At 45.9% G+C, this 14,214-nt stretch overlaps 2 protein-coding genes across 2 annotated transcripts; both read left to right on the top strand.

Moving 5' to 3' along the window:
- Positions 1 to 1,966: 1,966 nt before the first annotated feature.
- Positions 1,967 to 7,879, top strand: PEX26 (peroxisomal biogenesis factor 26). The gene is made up of 5 exons (XM_014937525.1): positions 1,967 to 2,438; positions 3,045 to 3,185; positions 3,566 to 3,879; positions 4,584 to 4,730; positions 5,311 to 7,879. Exons 1-5 carry the CDS (start codon positions 1,993 to 1,995, stop codon positions 5,412 to 5,414), a joined length of 1,152 nt encoding a protein of 383 aa, XP_014793011.1. The 5' UTR covers positions 1,967 to 1,992; the 3' UTR covers positions 5,415 to 7,879.
- Positions 7,880 to 8,691: 812 nt separating this feature from the next.
- On the top strand, positions 8,692 to 13,983 carry LOC106885337 (tubulin alpha-4 chain-like). Its single transcript, XM_014937465.1, has 5 exons — positions 8,692 to 8,810; positions 10,680 to 10,893; positions 11,698 to 11,846; positions 12,244 to 12,924; positions 13,648 to 13,983. Exons 1-5 carry the CDS (start codon positions 8,808 to 8,810, stop codon positions 13,939 to 13,941), a joined length of 1,341 nt encoding a protein of 446 aa, XP_014792951.1. The 5' UTR covers positions 8,692 to 8,807; the 3' UTR covers positions 13,942 to 13,983.
- The last annotated feature ends 231 nt before the right edge of the window (positions 13,984 to 14,214 follow it).

Below are 14,214 nucleotides of genomic sequence, written 5' to 3'. Positions count from 1 at the left end.
TGCAGAGTGCTCCCCCAGCTACCCTGAGGGGCTGGTGTGTGGTCCTGCCTTCTGGAAACAGCCACCTGTAAAAAGAGTTATGACCAGGTTTTTAATCACAGAATCCTCATGGTTGGAAGGGACCTTTGAGATCATAGAGTCCAACCACAAGAAAAAAACAAACAAAACCAAGAAACCCACACAAACAAACCACAAACCAACAATCTCAGACACTAGAGCATGCCCTGAAGTGCCATGTCTACACTTTTCTTAAATACCTCCAGGGATGGTGACTCCACCACCCCCCTGCGCAGGCTGTTCCAGTGCCTGACCACTCTCTCAGGAACGTCATTCTTCCTAATATCTAATCTAACCATCCCCTGCCCCACCTTCAGACCATTTCCTCTGCTCCTGTCATTATTCCCTTGGGAGAAGAGTCCAACACCCACCTCTACACCCTCCTTTCAGGGAGTTAGAGAGGGCAATGAGGTCTCCCCCCCTCAGCCTCCTCTTCTCCAAACTAAACATGCCCAGTTCCCTCAGCCTCTCCTCGTGTGACTTGTTCTCCAGACCCCTCACCAGCTTGGTGGCTCTCCTCTGGACGTGCTCCAGCACCTCAATGTCCTTCCTGTAGTAAGGGGCCCAGAACTGAACACAGTAATCATAATCTCCACACTTTCTTCCCTGCTTTCAGCACTGAAATGGCATAGAAACTCCCCTTTAAAAGATGGGTTGCACTTTTTAACATGTTCTGCATCAGCACATTGTATTGGTTTTTTTAGTTAAATAATCGTAGTAAGGGTCAGCGTTACAAAAGAAATAAGTCCCGCCCCTCCTGTAGAGATTCATTTTTGAAGAGCATTTGCACTGACTGCCATAATTACCTTGTAACCAAGGCACCCTATTGTTTTTAAATAACAACTAAAGAAGAATGTGAATCATTGCCTGCAGGCTACTGATGGAGACGCTGTTATTACGTCCAAACTCTGATTCCTTTAACAGCATAACATGCTTAGATGTGCAGGGCCACGAAGATGATCAGAGGGATGGAGCACCCCTCTGATGAAGACAGGCTGAGAGAGTTGGGGTTGTTCAGTCTGGAGAAGGGAAAGCTCCATGGAGACCTTATAGCAGCCTTCCAGTATCTAAAGGGGCTACAGGAGAGATGGGGAGGGACTCCCCTGAAAATTGCAGGCATGCCCAAAAATGTGCCAGTTCTACAGAAGTGCCAATTCTTCGGGAGAAGATAAGGCTCTGGGGAGACCTTATAGCCCCTTCCAGTACCTAAAGGAGCTACAGGAGAGATGGGGAGGGACTCTTTATCAGGGAGTGGAGTGACAGGATGAGGGGTAATGGTTTTCAACTGAAAGAGGGTAGATTTAGATGAGGTATTAGGAAGAAATTCTTTCCTGTGAGGGTGGTGAGGCACTGGAACAGGTTGCCCAGAGAAGCTGTGGCTGCCCCATCCCTGGAGGGGTTCAAGGCCAGGCTGGATGGGGCTTGGAGCAACCTGGTCTGGTGGGAGGTGTCCCTGCCCAGGGCAGGGGGGTCGGGACAAGATGATCTTTAAGGTCCCTTCCAACCCAATACATCCTGTGATTCTATAAAAGCCCAGGCAGGGGGTGACTGAGGATGAGGCCGCGGAACCAGAGGAGGCCAGGAGAGGAAGGAACCCATGACCCGAGACCCGCCGCCCCAAGGAGCGCTGAGGGAAGCCGCGGCCGTGCTGCCCGCCTCGGGGGCGGCCTTCTCCGGGGCCGGTTGCTCGGGCAGGGACACGCTCGGGACTGGGCTGACGCCCGGCGGCCGCGGCGGGGAACGGCAGCGGCGGGGCTCTGGCCCTCCTGCTGACGGGGCCTGCGCGGCCGCACCAATGAGAAACCGAAGAGGCTTTTGGCAGCGACACCCCCCGGAACGGCGCCGTGATCCCCCCGCCCGGGCAAGGCAGCACACCGAGGAGTCTCCGCTCCAGCAGCCTCGATCCCTCGCTCCCTTACGCCACCACTAAACTACATGTCCCGCCGGCCCGCGGGGCGGGGAGAAGATGGCGGCTGGGGCGCCCCTTCCGCTGCCGGGAGGCGGTGGCGGCGGGCGGGGAGGGCTCCCTTAGCGCCTTCCGGGGCCGAGCTCCGTGACTGCCGCCGCCAGCCCGATCGGAGTGGAGCCGGTCCATCCCCGGGGTGGCGGCGCTGGAGCCGGAGCCGGGCGGTCGGCGGTCGGTGGTCGGTGGGGCGTGGGGAGGGAGGCAGCAGCCCTCCCGGTAGCCCTCCCGCCGCCGCCGCCGCCATGAGGAGCGAGCCGCTGGCTTGGCCTCCGGTGTCGGCCCAGGCGGCCTCGCTGCTGGAGGAGGCGGCGGACCTGCTGGTGCTGCACCGGGATTTCGCCGCCGCCGTGGAGAGGTGTGAGGCCGGCTGCGACAGCCTGGGCCCCGGCACCGGCTCCAGCTCCAGCCCCGAGAGGTGCGAGCGGGGACAGGGTGATGGAGGGAGGAAGCCTCAGGCTGGCTCCTGCCTCCAGGCCGTGTCTGCCCTCTCTGTGGCTTTTTGTGTTTAATAGAGGGATTTGGGGGTTTAATAAAGCGGGGCTTGTTTGTTTGTTTTCGGCGAGGGGCTGGAAACCTCTTCGATTCCAATATAAACGTTATCTGTAGGAATGGACAATGCCACAACCACGGTCCTTGCTGTCACAGCCATGGTCCTCGCTGTGGTTTTGTCTTTTTCTTAATTACTGAAGTTAATGGAGGGTGGCGCTTGCTGCTAAAAAGCTGAGTTGGTAACCATTTAAAACCTTGGCTTTGGCTGCTCTTTGGTAAAGGCCTGTCTGTATTTCCCTTTTTCCTATGAAGGGCTCTCTTGAGGGAAGCGAGGAGTGCCAAGGAGCCTCCCTGGCATCTTCCTCCTAGAGATACAGACTCGGGCCATCTTCTCGGGGGGTTGAATTTGCCCTTTTTTCGGGGGTGGGGAGAGGGGAAAGGAGGGGAAGCGGCTGTTGGAGAACTGCAGAGTACCTGGGCTTGGAAAAAGGTGGTTGTAAAAGTGGTTATTGAAGTGTCTCTTCCTTACCAGCACTGCAGAAGTGAAATGCTCCCTTTGTGTTGTGGGGATTCAGGCGCTGGCTGAGATGAACCGGTGGAGAGAAGTTCTGTCTTGGGTCCTACAGTATTACCACGTCCCTGAGCATCTGCCTCCAAAAGTTCTGGAGCTGTGGTGAGTTTCTGCCCGTGGATACCCAGGGCTTGCGTTATTTAGGTTTAATAGCAGGACAGACTTGAATATTGTGTGATATTTTCATCTTGTGCGATGTGAGGATGAAAGCAGAACCTGGGACAGGCCTGTACTTGACCTGTGTGTGCGGGAGTGTGCCCTGCAGGCCAGCGGGTTGCGTCACAGTGAGAAAGTACAAAAGGGGTGATGGTGAGAAGGTAACATCAGTATCACCTATTTTCCACCTTGGCAGTTTCTCTGTGTGGACCCTGATACGTGCCTTCATGATAGCTGCTTGTGGGTAGTAACCCACAAGTAATCATCAGTGATCTCAGCTTTTACAAAGAGTCAGTGTTCTCTAATATTTCTGTCTTGTATTTCAGTATCCTGTTATACAGCAAAGTGAGAGAGCCGCAGGTGATGCTGGAGGTCGGGAGCAGCTGGCTGAGAGACCAAAGCAATAAGAGCCTCCCCGAGTACGGTTCATTGCTGGAGCTCTATCTGTTGCATGTGTTGCTCCCTCTTGGCCGGTTTGAGAGGGCAGAAGAGCTTGTACGTGGCTGTGATGTTTTTGACAGCGAGCAGCAGTTAGCATTTTTGGGGACCATTGGTGAAAGCCGATGTCAGTGGACTCAACGGGAAGAGATGCACTCAGCTGCTGAAGAGCAGCCAGATGCAGCAGCAGAAACCGTTTTGGGTAGGCTTTCCCTCGTGTTTGTGGTCCTTGGTTATAATTCTATTTCAAGTTAGTCCCTTACTAAGGGTAGCAAGTATTAACTATGTATTAAGAATATTGTCATGACAAACCAGCCATGAGGAAGTCCTGTTGTGTGCCACAAAAGGAAATGTAAGACTTAGTCATCTGTTTCTTCACAATTACAAAGCACGTTTAGTCTCTGCTGATGTCAAGAGATGAGAATTTACAGGTTCAAAAGCACTTAAGAATAATTTTTTTTTAAAAAGGTACAAAAGGGAAACAAAAACTACCCAGCAATCCTTTGAGGGTGCATTTTGTTGGCTCTGTCTCTGCTCTCTTTGTTTCCATTTACACTTGAGCCTATATAGAATAATGCATGTCTGGCATTTTAAGTACTACTTCTCCTCCAGAACTGTAAATCACTTGATGTTATCTCCCAGGAGAGAAGCTGGCACTACTGTGGCATAAGATCATGTTAGACTAAAGTAGATGCCTAAAAAAAAAAAGGTATAATGAATTGTATTGCAAAATTGTACTGTGTCTCTGGTCCCTATTATAGAAAAAACAGCAATAACCCAACTCTTGTGCAGTCAAACTAAGAACAGTGTTACTTCAGTATCTTAGTTTCTTATTATCTGTACCTGTGTGATTACTTTTTTTTAACTTAACTTTGCCCTAGCAGTCTTTCTCTTCTTGTATTCTAGGTGCTCTGTCCCAAAAGCTCTTGACCTTGTTGAAATTGCTACGTAGAGCACTGAGGTCCATGTCAAGCCACTTCTACTTACTCCCTTACAAAAAGATGCTCTTGGCCACTTTTCTGCTGTACCTGGTGGTGGTGAGATTAGACCCAGGTACAGTATTAAGATTTCCAATTTTTTAAATTCCATTATGATTACAGAGATGAAAATAGTTGCTTTTATTAAAAGGTTTGGTCTGAGTTCTAGACTCAGCCTCTGCCTCAGTCAACTTGAGGTGCTGCAAGGTGAGTGTTTCCTGGAAGAGTGATTGCCTGGCAGGCTGTCCTGGCAGGAGAGCAGAGTTGCCCAGGGCAGCAACGTAGTCTTGCATGTGATCTGCTTATGGTGGAGTTCCATGAGTGATGGCTGCTGCTGTCGCTGAAGAATGAGCTGATCCCACGATGTAGAGGTAGCAGCTGGGGAGTGGAAGAGTTGGGTCTTTCTCCTCCTGCTGGGTGGCTGGTGCTCCAGAGCTATTCTGCAGGTAGTCCATTGGGAAATACTGGAGAAGGCTGGCTAGGGATGGGAGCAGTGCCCTGAGTGAAGGCTCAAGTACTGAACCGAACAGAAGGAAATAAGACAACTAGATTTTGGTTAACTCTAGTTGGGATTAGTGCTTTCTTAATTTGTTTAGTGTGTCTTAGTTTTACCTTTCATAATGAAAAGCTTTTTTGCTTTTTGTTTTGTCCTGCAGCTTCTCCCACATCACTGCCATTCATTTACAAACTGGTCCAGCTCTTCCGACAGGCTTGGGCAGCTGTATTTTCTCCAGTCCATAGGCCTCCAATTAAAGACTAAGGGTACTCTATCACAGAATGTGTATTTTTCTGCTGCTGTAAAAGTGTCAGCTTGTCTTGAGGATGTTATCAGCCTCTTCAAGGACTGTTGAAATCAGTGTCCTAATTGAGGTGACCACCCGTGAACTCCTGTGTGGCGATAACCTTCATTTTTTCAGATGAGGAATTGTGTTGTATGAATTTTGAAACCACACCAAGTAGTCCTGACATTTTACTTGGCTCTACAGCACCATTCTGTCCAACACCAGCGTAAAGCCACTCCTTCCATAATTTACGACTGAATAAGAATCCCCTTTTTCAAACACTTTGATTTGGATGTAGCTCTTGAGTGAAGGTTTTGTAGCCAGTTACGAACTACAGAAGAAGGTTTCATCCTTGCAACTGTTGGGCAGTTTTCTGAACAAGGGAAATAGCGTTCCTGGAGGCGTGACTGTAAAAGGCAACAGAGTACCAATAATTAGGGGAATATCTGCTTTGCCTGAAGACATCTGAAAAACCTGGTTCCTGCAGCATGGGATTTAGGGCAAGCATGTGGAAGTAAAACACTGGAGAAAGTGAAGCCTATGGCATTTTGAAGGCCATGGTTTCTTTTGTGACTGATGCCTCCTTACACAGGCGCTCTTGATTTTTTTGTCCTATTTAAGCCAGAAAGCCATGGTGGTGGTGGGCCACAAAGACTGTTGTGCTGCACCTTCTCATCTTGAATGCAGATTACAGCACTGTGTGCTTGCCTTATGCATAGTAATTTTTAAGAGCAAGTAGTGGTGGTAAGGAAATAGATTTATTTTTTTTAAACGATATTCTATATTATTGTGCAGTTGAACAACTGAAGTTGTTGCATTGTTTTACTCTTTCCCTACCTCTTGCTTTGTTTATGTAGGTGTCAAAAAGTCTCTGTATGTCTAGAATCTGCTCTCCTCCCGCCCCCCAATATCTAAAGTCTTGGTTTATGAGGCACCCATTTAACAATGCTTGTATCATTCAGAACAAAAATTCATTAATAGGTAGAAAGAGGTATTTCTCTGACATCCCAAAACCTTCCCCAGATCTATGGCAAGAAAACTATTGGCTTTGCAGAAGATCTGTCACCAGACTGACCCGATTTCTGACCACTTGGGGCAGAAATTGGAGGTTTGGGGTAAACGTTCATTTCTTCTCCATCCATCTACCTGTCATCAATTGACAAAGGGTAAATTCCAAAGGAGGGAGCACTGCCCTAACTTAAATATTGCTTCCACTGGAGCAAACTGTTGCGTACCGGAGAGCCAAGTTAAAAGTAAGGACCCTTTATGACAAACAAGTAGCCCACCATCCCAACATCTGTGCCAAAAGGATGCAAGCTGACTCATGTCAGCCCAAGCTACAAAATGTTGAACAAAGCAGCCTTTTTTGGTGGGTAAAATTCTATACAACACACCAAATGTGCGGAAAGTAGCCAGTAGAGATCCCAGGAGTCCCTTCAGGTTGTTCCTTTGTCTCTGCGAGGACTTCACACCAGGATAAGTAGCATGTAATGCTTCACCGTATTAAAAAGTTCTTGCATACTCTGCACACATAGGGAAGGGCTGCTTTTGGTATTGCTAGATGGTTCTTGTAAGCCAACTGCCAGTGTAGTTACAACTCTGGGAAACCAGGTGGAATCAAACTGGGAGGCTCTGTCTGGACTAGATTGTATCTACCTGCTCCCTACTTTGCAGGGCCTCACGTTAAGTTCTTTGTACGCCAGTTAATGACCTAGCACACCTGAAGTCAGGCCAATTTCTCACCAAATTAACCGTTTAGGTAACCATTTTTTTCTCTAGTTTTCTATTAACATTTTTAATTAGACGGCAGAGATGCAATTTTGGAGGTTGGGACCAGTGGTCAGAGCAGGCCATACTTTATGTTCAGAATGCTGTTAAATGTTGTAGCCACTCATTTACCAAGACTCTTAACATTCAACTTGATTTTAAGTGTAGGTTGGTAACCTTTCCTTTTTTTGAGTACTACAGATTTTGCGTTTGTATTGTATTTAATTCATTGTGAGAGAGCAAGAAGGCAGACATAAGCTGTTGGGGGTCTTTTTGCAACTGATACTAAACCTGCAATATTTAATTTCCACAATAAAGTGACTACTGACTTATCTCTTTGTAGAGTTCCTTATTTGCGCTGTGATTAAATATATGAAAGCTTTTATATTTAATGTATTGATACTCTGCAGTTCTTGAACAATTTCTGGAAATGCTTCACTACATGTCCTCATTGCACAGGCAGATTTGAATTAAGTAGAGGACTTCTTCAGTGTGAATCTGAGATTTAATCAACTGATGACATTAGTAGGCTATAATTCTGCATTTTTGTAGGAGTTCAGAGATGCTAATTACTTTCTGTGAAAGATCCAGCAGATATTTATTTTTAAAAATGTGTCTCTGTGTACATTGGGATGGCCAAGACTAGTGCTACCAAGAATAAAGTACCTGATATTTATCTCCAGCTGTGTTTTTTCTCTGCACTCTCATTATGTCATGGAGGGAAAAGACATAACCGGGGGGATCCTACTCTCTAAGCCTTGTGAGAGAGAGCGTGTATGTGCCACGTGTGTGTTAACTTTCTGTTAGTAACTCCAGATAGATACAGGAGGAAATTCTGCTTTTTTGTTTTGCCATCTTCTTGCTAGGTGCAAAAAAACTCGCATTGGCCTGTATTGTAGGCAGCTGAAAGGCTGAAGAACTGTAATTAGATGAACAGAGGTCTCAAAGATAAGGAATGGCTGGCAGTAAGATAAGGTTTGGGGCCTTAATGCCAGGAGAAGGTAATCCCATGTATGTATCCTATCCACAGATGGTCAAACAGGCAAGTGGAGTTCAGCCTGTTCCCCGACTCGTTCCAATCAGAGGAACTTAGGCATGTTAACTCCATGTCCACCATTCACCTACAGTCACCTTTGTCAGAAAGATGCCATTTAAAAACAACACCACCTTTTGAAAGTGTAAATGAAGAAATTCTGAAATGGTTCATAATAATTTTTTTTTTTGAGTTCCCAGAAGCATATTCACCAGTTATTAAGAGTTTGAAGGGAGGAAACCAGTTATTTGTGAAGACGCTCCATATGTGTTAAAATTCTGGTGGCTAATACCAGGTTTAGCTTGGAGAATTAAGTGGGAGGGTTGGTTAAGAATAGATTTTAGGGCTGGGCCCCGTAGGTAGGTGCTGGTGTGACGGGCCAGTGGGTGGAATGGGGAGGTTGCCAGGGAGAGATTGTGACCTCACCTGCCCACGCTGAGATGCTTTGGGTCCCCTGCCACCGAGGAGCAGATGCCCGGGCACCTTGCAGCAGGCAGCACACGCAACAGCAGAAACATCAGTAACCGAAGCTGCCGCTACCAATCAGGAAAGGAAGCACACAGGAGAAACCATGGTAAAAAGAAAAAGAGTCAGATTATTTTAGAATCACAGAATCGTAGCGTAGAGTCATTTGTAGAATGGTTAGATTTGGAGGGGACGTTAAAGATCACCTGCTTCCAACCCCTCTGCCATGGGCATGGATACCTTCCACTAGACCACATTGCTCAAAGCCCCATCTAACCTGGCCTTGAACACTCCAGGGATGGGGCATGGATTTTATGAGATAATGAGCAATGAGTTTGACCTTCTGTTTCCCCCTACTCTGGTTAAGATCTGAGTGAAGGTGGGAAGGCCGAAGTGAATTTTTTGCTTCATTTTGGGGGCAATAAATGTTACGGTGTACAAACAATGTACAAACAAACCATTGTTAGCTTCATGGTAAATAAATTCAGAGCCCAACATGTACAGCTACATTTCTGTTAATGAATTTACTATAAGAGAACTCACATGCAGAAAAAGAAGGATGGGGTTGGAACTTATTTTTCCTTTTTGGGTAGAAGCTATGCTGGATGTAATTTGCATAAAGTATGTTTAACCCTGTGTTAATCGCCTTTTCCTACTAGATCATAGAATCACAGAATGGTTAGAGTTGGAAGGACCTTAAAGATCATTTTGTTCCAACCCCCTGCCCTGGCAGGGACACCTCCCACTAGACCAGGTTGCTCAAAGCCCCATCCAGCCTGGCCTTGAACCCCTCCAGGGATGGGGCGTCCACAGCTTCTCTGGGCAACCTGTTCCAGTGTCTCACCACGCTCACCATAAAGAATTTCTTTCAAGTATCTCATCTAAATCTCCCCTCTTTGAATTTAAAACTGTTACCCCTTGTCCTATTGCTCCACTCCCTGATACAGAGTCCCTCCCCATCTCTCCTGTAGGCTCCCTTCAGGTACTGGAACGTGCTCCCTGGAGCCTTCTCCAGGCTGAACAACCCCAACTCTCTCAGCCTGTTTTCATAGGAGAGGTGCTCCAACCCTCTCATCATCTTCGTGGCCCTCCTCTGGACCACGAGATCATGAGTATTAAAATTAAGAGCAAAGAAATGTGGACATTTCCCTAGGTACTCTGGATGGGAATCATTTGCCAAAAGATTCATATTGAAATATACCGTGTCCATCAAGAGTGTTTTTGAGAGAACCCTTTAAATTCACAGTACTGGGGAGTCTGCATAGCAATCTACAGGAGAGACACGCCTTTTGTCTTTTAGAATCCATTACTATGTTTTGTTTTTCAGATTTCTGTTATTAAAGTACATGCATATCACAGTACTAAACACTTTAGAAACAGGTTATTGACTGAACCGCCATAATTACAGAAGTGTATGTATGAGAAGGATTTCTCAAGAAATTAATTTAGTCTGACATGTAAAGACTATTGAGTCCTCTTGAGGACTCTTCACAGGTTTAACTCTTCACATGTTAAATTGAATTAAAAGTACCCAGGGAATGGGTCGAGACAATCAGTGGTTGAAATCAATTAGGGTACTAAAGGCACTTTAGTTCCTTTAATTTCTACAAATTTGTCTTCCATGCCCTGGATAACTGCACTTGGCTCATATTCCTTAGCTGGAACCTACTGTTGTTTATTCTGAGCACCTATGCACAGTTTTTCTATCTGTATGTGCTCATGTGCACTTCAATGTAGATCCTGTCTACTGTACACCATGTGTAGGCATGACTGCAAATCTCTAGCTGCTCTTCCTACGCACAGCAAATTGTTTTTCTTCCTATTTGTAAATAAGTGTCAAAATATTTTCCATTAATTCCAGTCTTGTGGAAAATTTTGTAATTGCTGGTGAATTCGGGGGCTTCAGGAAAAATCAGCCTATGGACTCTTAGGATATTCACTGGTTCTTTTCACCATTTCCCCTGTCCTCTCCTTTCAGTATGAGTGCATCTCTCTTCACATTGGCCAAGCTGGAGTTCAAATCGGCAACGCGTGTTGGGAACTCTTCTGTCTGGAGCACGGCATTCAGCCAAACGGCACCTTCCTCGACCAGCCCAGCAGCGATGACTCTTTTGCCACATTCTTCAGAGAGACAAGCTCCAGAAAATTCGTGCCCCGGGCTGTTATGGTGGACTTGGAGCAAACTGTAATAGGTCAGTATAGGACTAATCTTGGAAAATAGAAATTAATTAACTCTTCTGGACGCCAAAGTTCAGATCACTGAATATCAGGACAATGCTCTTACCATTAGGGATGATCCCAGCATGCAGGCAAAACATACAGATTTTAAGTTTTTAATACCAGGTGTTAATTAAAGCCTTGTGATTCTCAATGAAAAGATGAAAAGTGGACTGTGCTCTGTCATGGGTACTCTACTAATAATTAATAACATCAAAAGTTTACTATTGTTTAAACCTCCACTGGTTATAAGCGCAATTTAGCTTTCTTGAAGAGATTCCTTTCTGCTCTTTTGGGTTTTTTTGTGGTGATATTTTTCTTTTCCTAACTGATGGAAAATGCCCTCCTCACATCCAGATGTCAGAGAGGAGCATGAAGAATCAGGCAACAGAAGTGTCCTGACAAATTTTCAGGGGAAACCACTGTTTTACTCTTGCAAATCTGCTCTTTTTCCAGTTGTTCCCCTGAAGGTTCTGATGGATCTTCATCTGATGGGTAGAAAGAGCTGAAATTTTACCACAGCGTGGCACAGCCCTCATTTGATAAATGAATTCATTTGCATAACACGGCAACTTACACTTGGAGCAGAGTCCACTTCTTTTTTTTTTCCAAAATGGAGAACATCTCAGAAGACACTCCTCACCTCTGTACTTTGTTTTCAACATACGGATTTCCATATCATTTCCTGCAAACATAAAATGCTTCATTTGTTTTGCAAACATTATCAAACTCGGTGAAGTATCTCTTTTTGAGCTTCTGCTTTTTCTTCTCTTGCTCAGATGAAGTGCGGACTGGCACCTATCGGCAGCTCTTCCATCCAGAACAGCTGATCACTGGGAAGGAAGACGCAGCAAATAACTACGCCCGTGGACACTACTCTGTTGGCAAAGACAAAATTGAGGCAGTTTTAAATTGTATCCGCAAGATGGTACGCACTATTACACTGGAAGCATGACCTTGGGAGGGTGGGAGGGGAAATAAACACCACATGCGGTTTTTGATAGCGGCTCTCCTTTTGCTTTAACGATCGTCACTGGTTCAGAAGAGAGATATGCAAGTCCTGGTTGTCCCATCTTGTTTCCATATGAATTCAAGACTTAAAGGGAAAACCTCAAATAGTGCTATAGCATTATTATTGTATGAAAAAAAAAAATCGATACAGCTCTATTGATACGCTAGCCCAAAGGGAAAATAGATTATGAGAATTTTCTGGGAAAACTGCTACCTTTTGTGTTGTGCACTGGGTGTGGTTATTGCTGGCCCTATTTGAGAGTGTAATTTAAAGATATCTTCACTTATTCTTTCACTTTCTCTTTGGTTTTCAGGCTGATGCCTGTTCTGGGCTGCAAGGATTCCTGATCTTCCACAGCTTTGGTGGAGGTACCGGCTCTGGCTTCACCTCCTTACTGATGGAACGCCTCTCTGTTGAGTATGGAAAGAAGTCAAGACTGGAGTTTGCCATCTACCCAGCCCCTCAGGTCTCCACCGCTGTGGTGGAGCCTTACAATTCCATCCTGACCACGCACACCACCCTGGAGCATTCGGACTGTGCCTTCATGGTGGATAATGAGGCCATCTATGACATCTGCCGCCGAAACCTGGACATCGAGCGCCCCACTTACACTAACCTCAACCGCCTCATCAGCCAGATTGTCTCCTCCATCACCGCCTCGCTGCGCTTCGACGGTGCCCTCAATGTGGATCTGACGGAGTTCCAGACAAACCTGGTGCCCTACCCACGCATCCACTTCCCCTTAGTGACCTACGCCCCCATCATCTCCTCTGACAAGGCCTATCACGAGCAGGTCACGGTGGCTGAAATCACCAACTCCTGCTTTGAGCCCAACAACCAGATGGTGAAGTGTGACCCAAGACATGGGAAATACATGGCCTGCTGCATGCTCTACCGAGGTGATGTAGTTCCCAAAGACGTCAACGTAGCAATTGCTGCCATCAAAGCCAACAAATCCCTCCAGTTTGTCGACTGGTGTCCAACAGGCTTTAAGGTGAGTAGGGCTGCCACGAGCTTCTCTTTCATGTTTAAATGGCAAGTTCAGTCCAGCAGAAAACTCAAATTTAAAGTATTAGATCCTGCATGTTTTCCATTTGTGAGAAGAATGAACATAAGGAAGATGTGTTTGTATGAAATGTGCCTTTTCTCCTTTGGACATCCCACTGACACAGACCCCTAAGTATTTAAAAAATGAAAGTATATATAGTGTTTCTATATTCAGTAAGAGGAGAACGTCAACTCTATAAGACTTTAAACTTAAATGGCTTTTTAGAAGAAAGATCAAGGTAAGGCTTATACTCTGAAGACACTGACATGCTTGAGAGTGTCCTTCATGAGATGTAAAAAACCAAACCAACCAAGCCAAATACCCTCAAAAGTTATCAATAATACATTGTTGGCAAAAGAAACATTTCTACAACATCTCTGCAAAGAGGTATTTTTTTTTCATTGTCTTGACATATTTCTGTAAGTTCTTCATTAACTTTCAGTTCTGGGTAGTTGCCCTTTTTTTGTCTTGAATGAGGTTAAGGAATTGACTTGTGCACAAAAATGTAGCTTGAATGACATCAGACTTAACACTGATGTGATCTGAGTTTTTCTCTACCTCTTTTCCTCCCCTCACCAATGGTTTTACATTTTTTTACCCTGCTTATTGTCTTGGACCCTTTTCTCATAACTCTTTTTATTCCTCCATCTTTTCTATTGTTATTTCCAGGTGGGGATCAACTATCAGCCTCCTATAGTTACACCAGGAGGAGACCTAGCCCAGGTTCAGCGAGCAGTCTGCATGCTGAGCAACACCACGGCCATTGCAGATGCCTGGGCAAGGCTCGACCACAAGTTTGATCTGATGTACGCCAAGAGAGCTTTCGTGCACTGGTATGTGGGTGAAGGCATGGAGGAAGGAGAATTTGCAGAGGCCCGAGAAGACCTGGCTGCCCTGGAGAAGGAATACGAGGAAGTGGGAACTGACTCCTTTGAAGATGAAAACGACGAAAAGGAATTTTAAAATACACTGTGCCCTTTCCTGTGCAAAGCATTGTCTCTTTCTTTCATGTGGCTATATTTCTGCTTGGCTCACACACACTATTCCATTGCCATCTTCACAGAATCACAGAATCTTCTAGGTTGGAAGGGACCCTAAAGATCATCTTGTCCAACCGTCAACCTAACTGACAAAAATAGACACCCACACAACAAACAAGGAGCATCATCACTAAACCATACCTCCCAGCACTACATCAACCCGTCTTTTGAACACCTCCAGGGATGGTGCCTCAAC

This window comes from Calidris pugnax, unplaced genomic scaffold, assembly GCF_001431845.1.
Source record: "Calidris pugnax isolate Ruff unplaced genomic scaffold, ASM143184v1 scaffold1, whole genome shotgun sequence".
NCBI lineage: Eukaryota > Metazoa > Chordata > Aves > Charadriiformes > Scolopacidae > Calidris > Calidris pugnax.
Note: the sequence above shows the minus strand (reverse complement) of the source record. Positions and strands in the feature narration are given on the sequence as shown.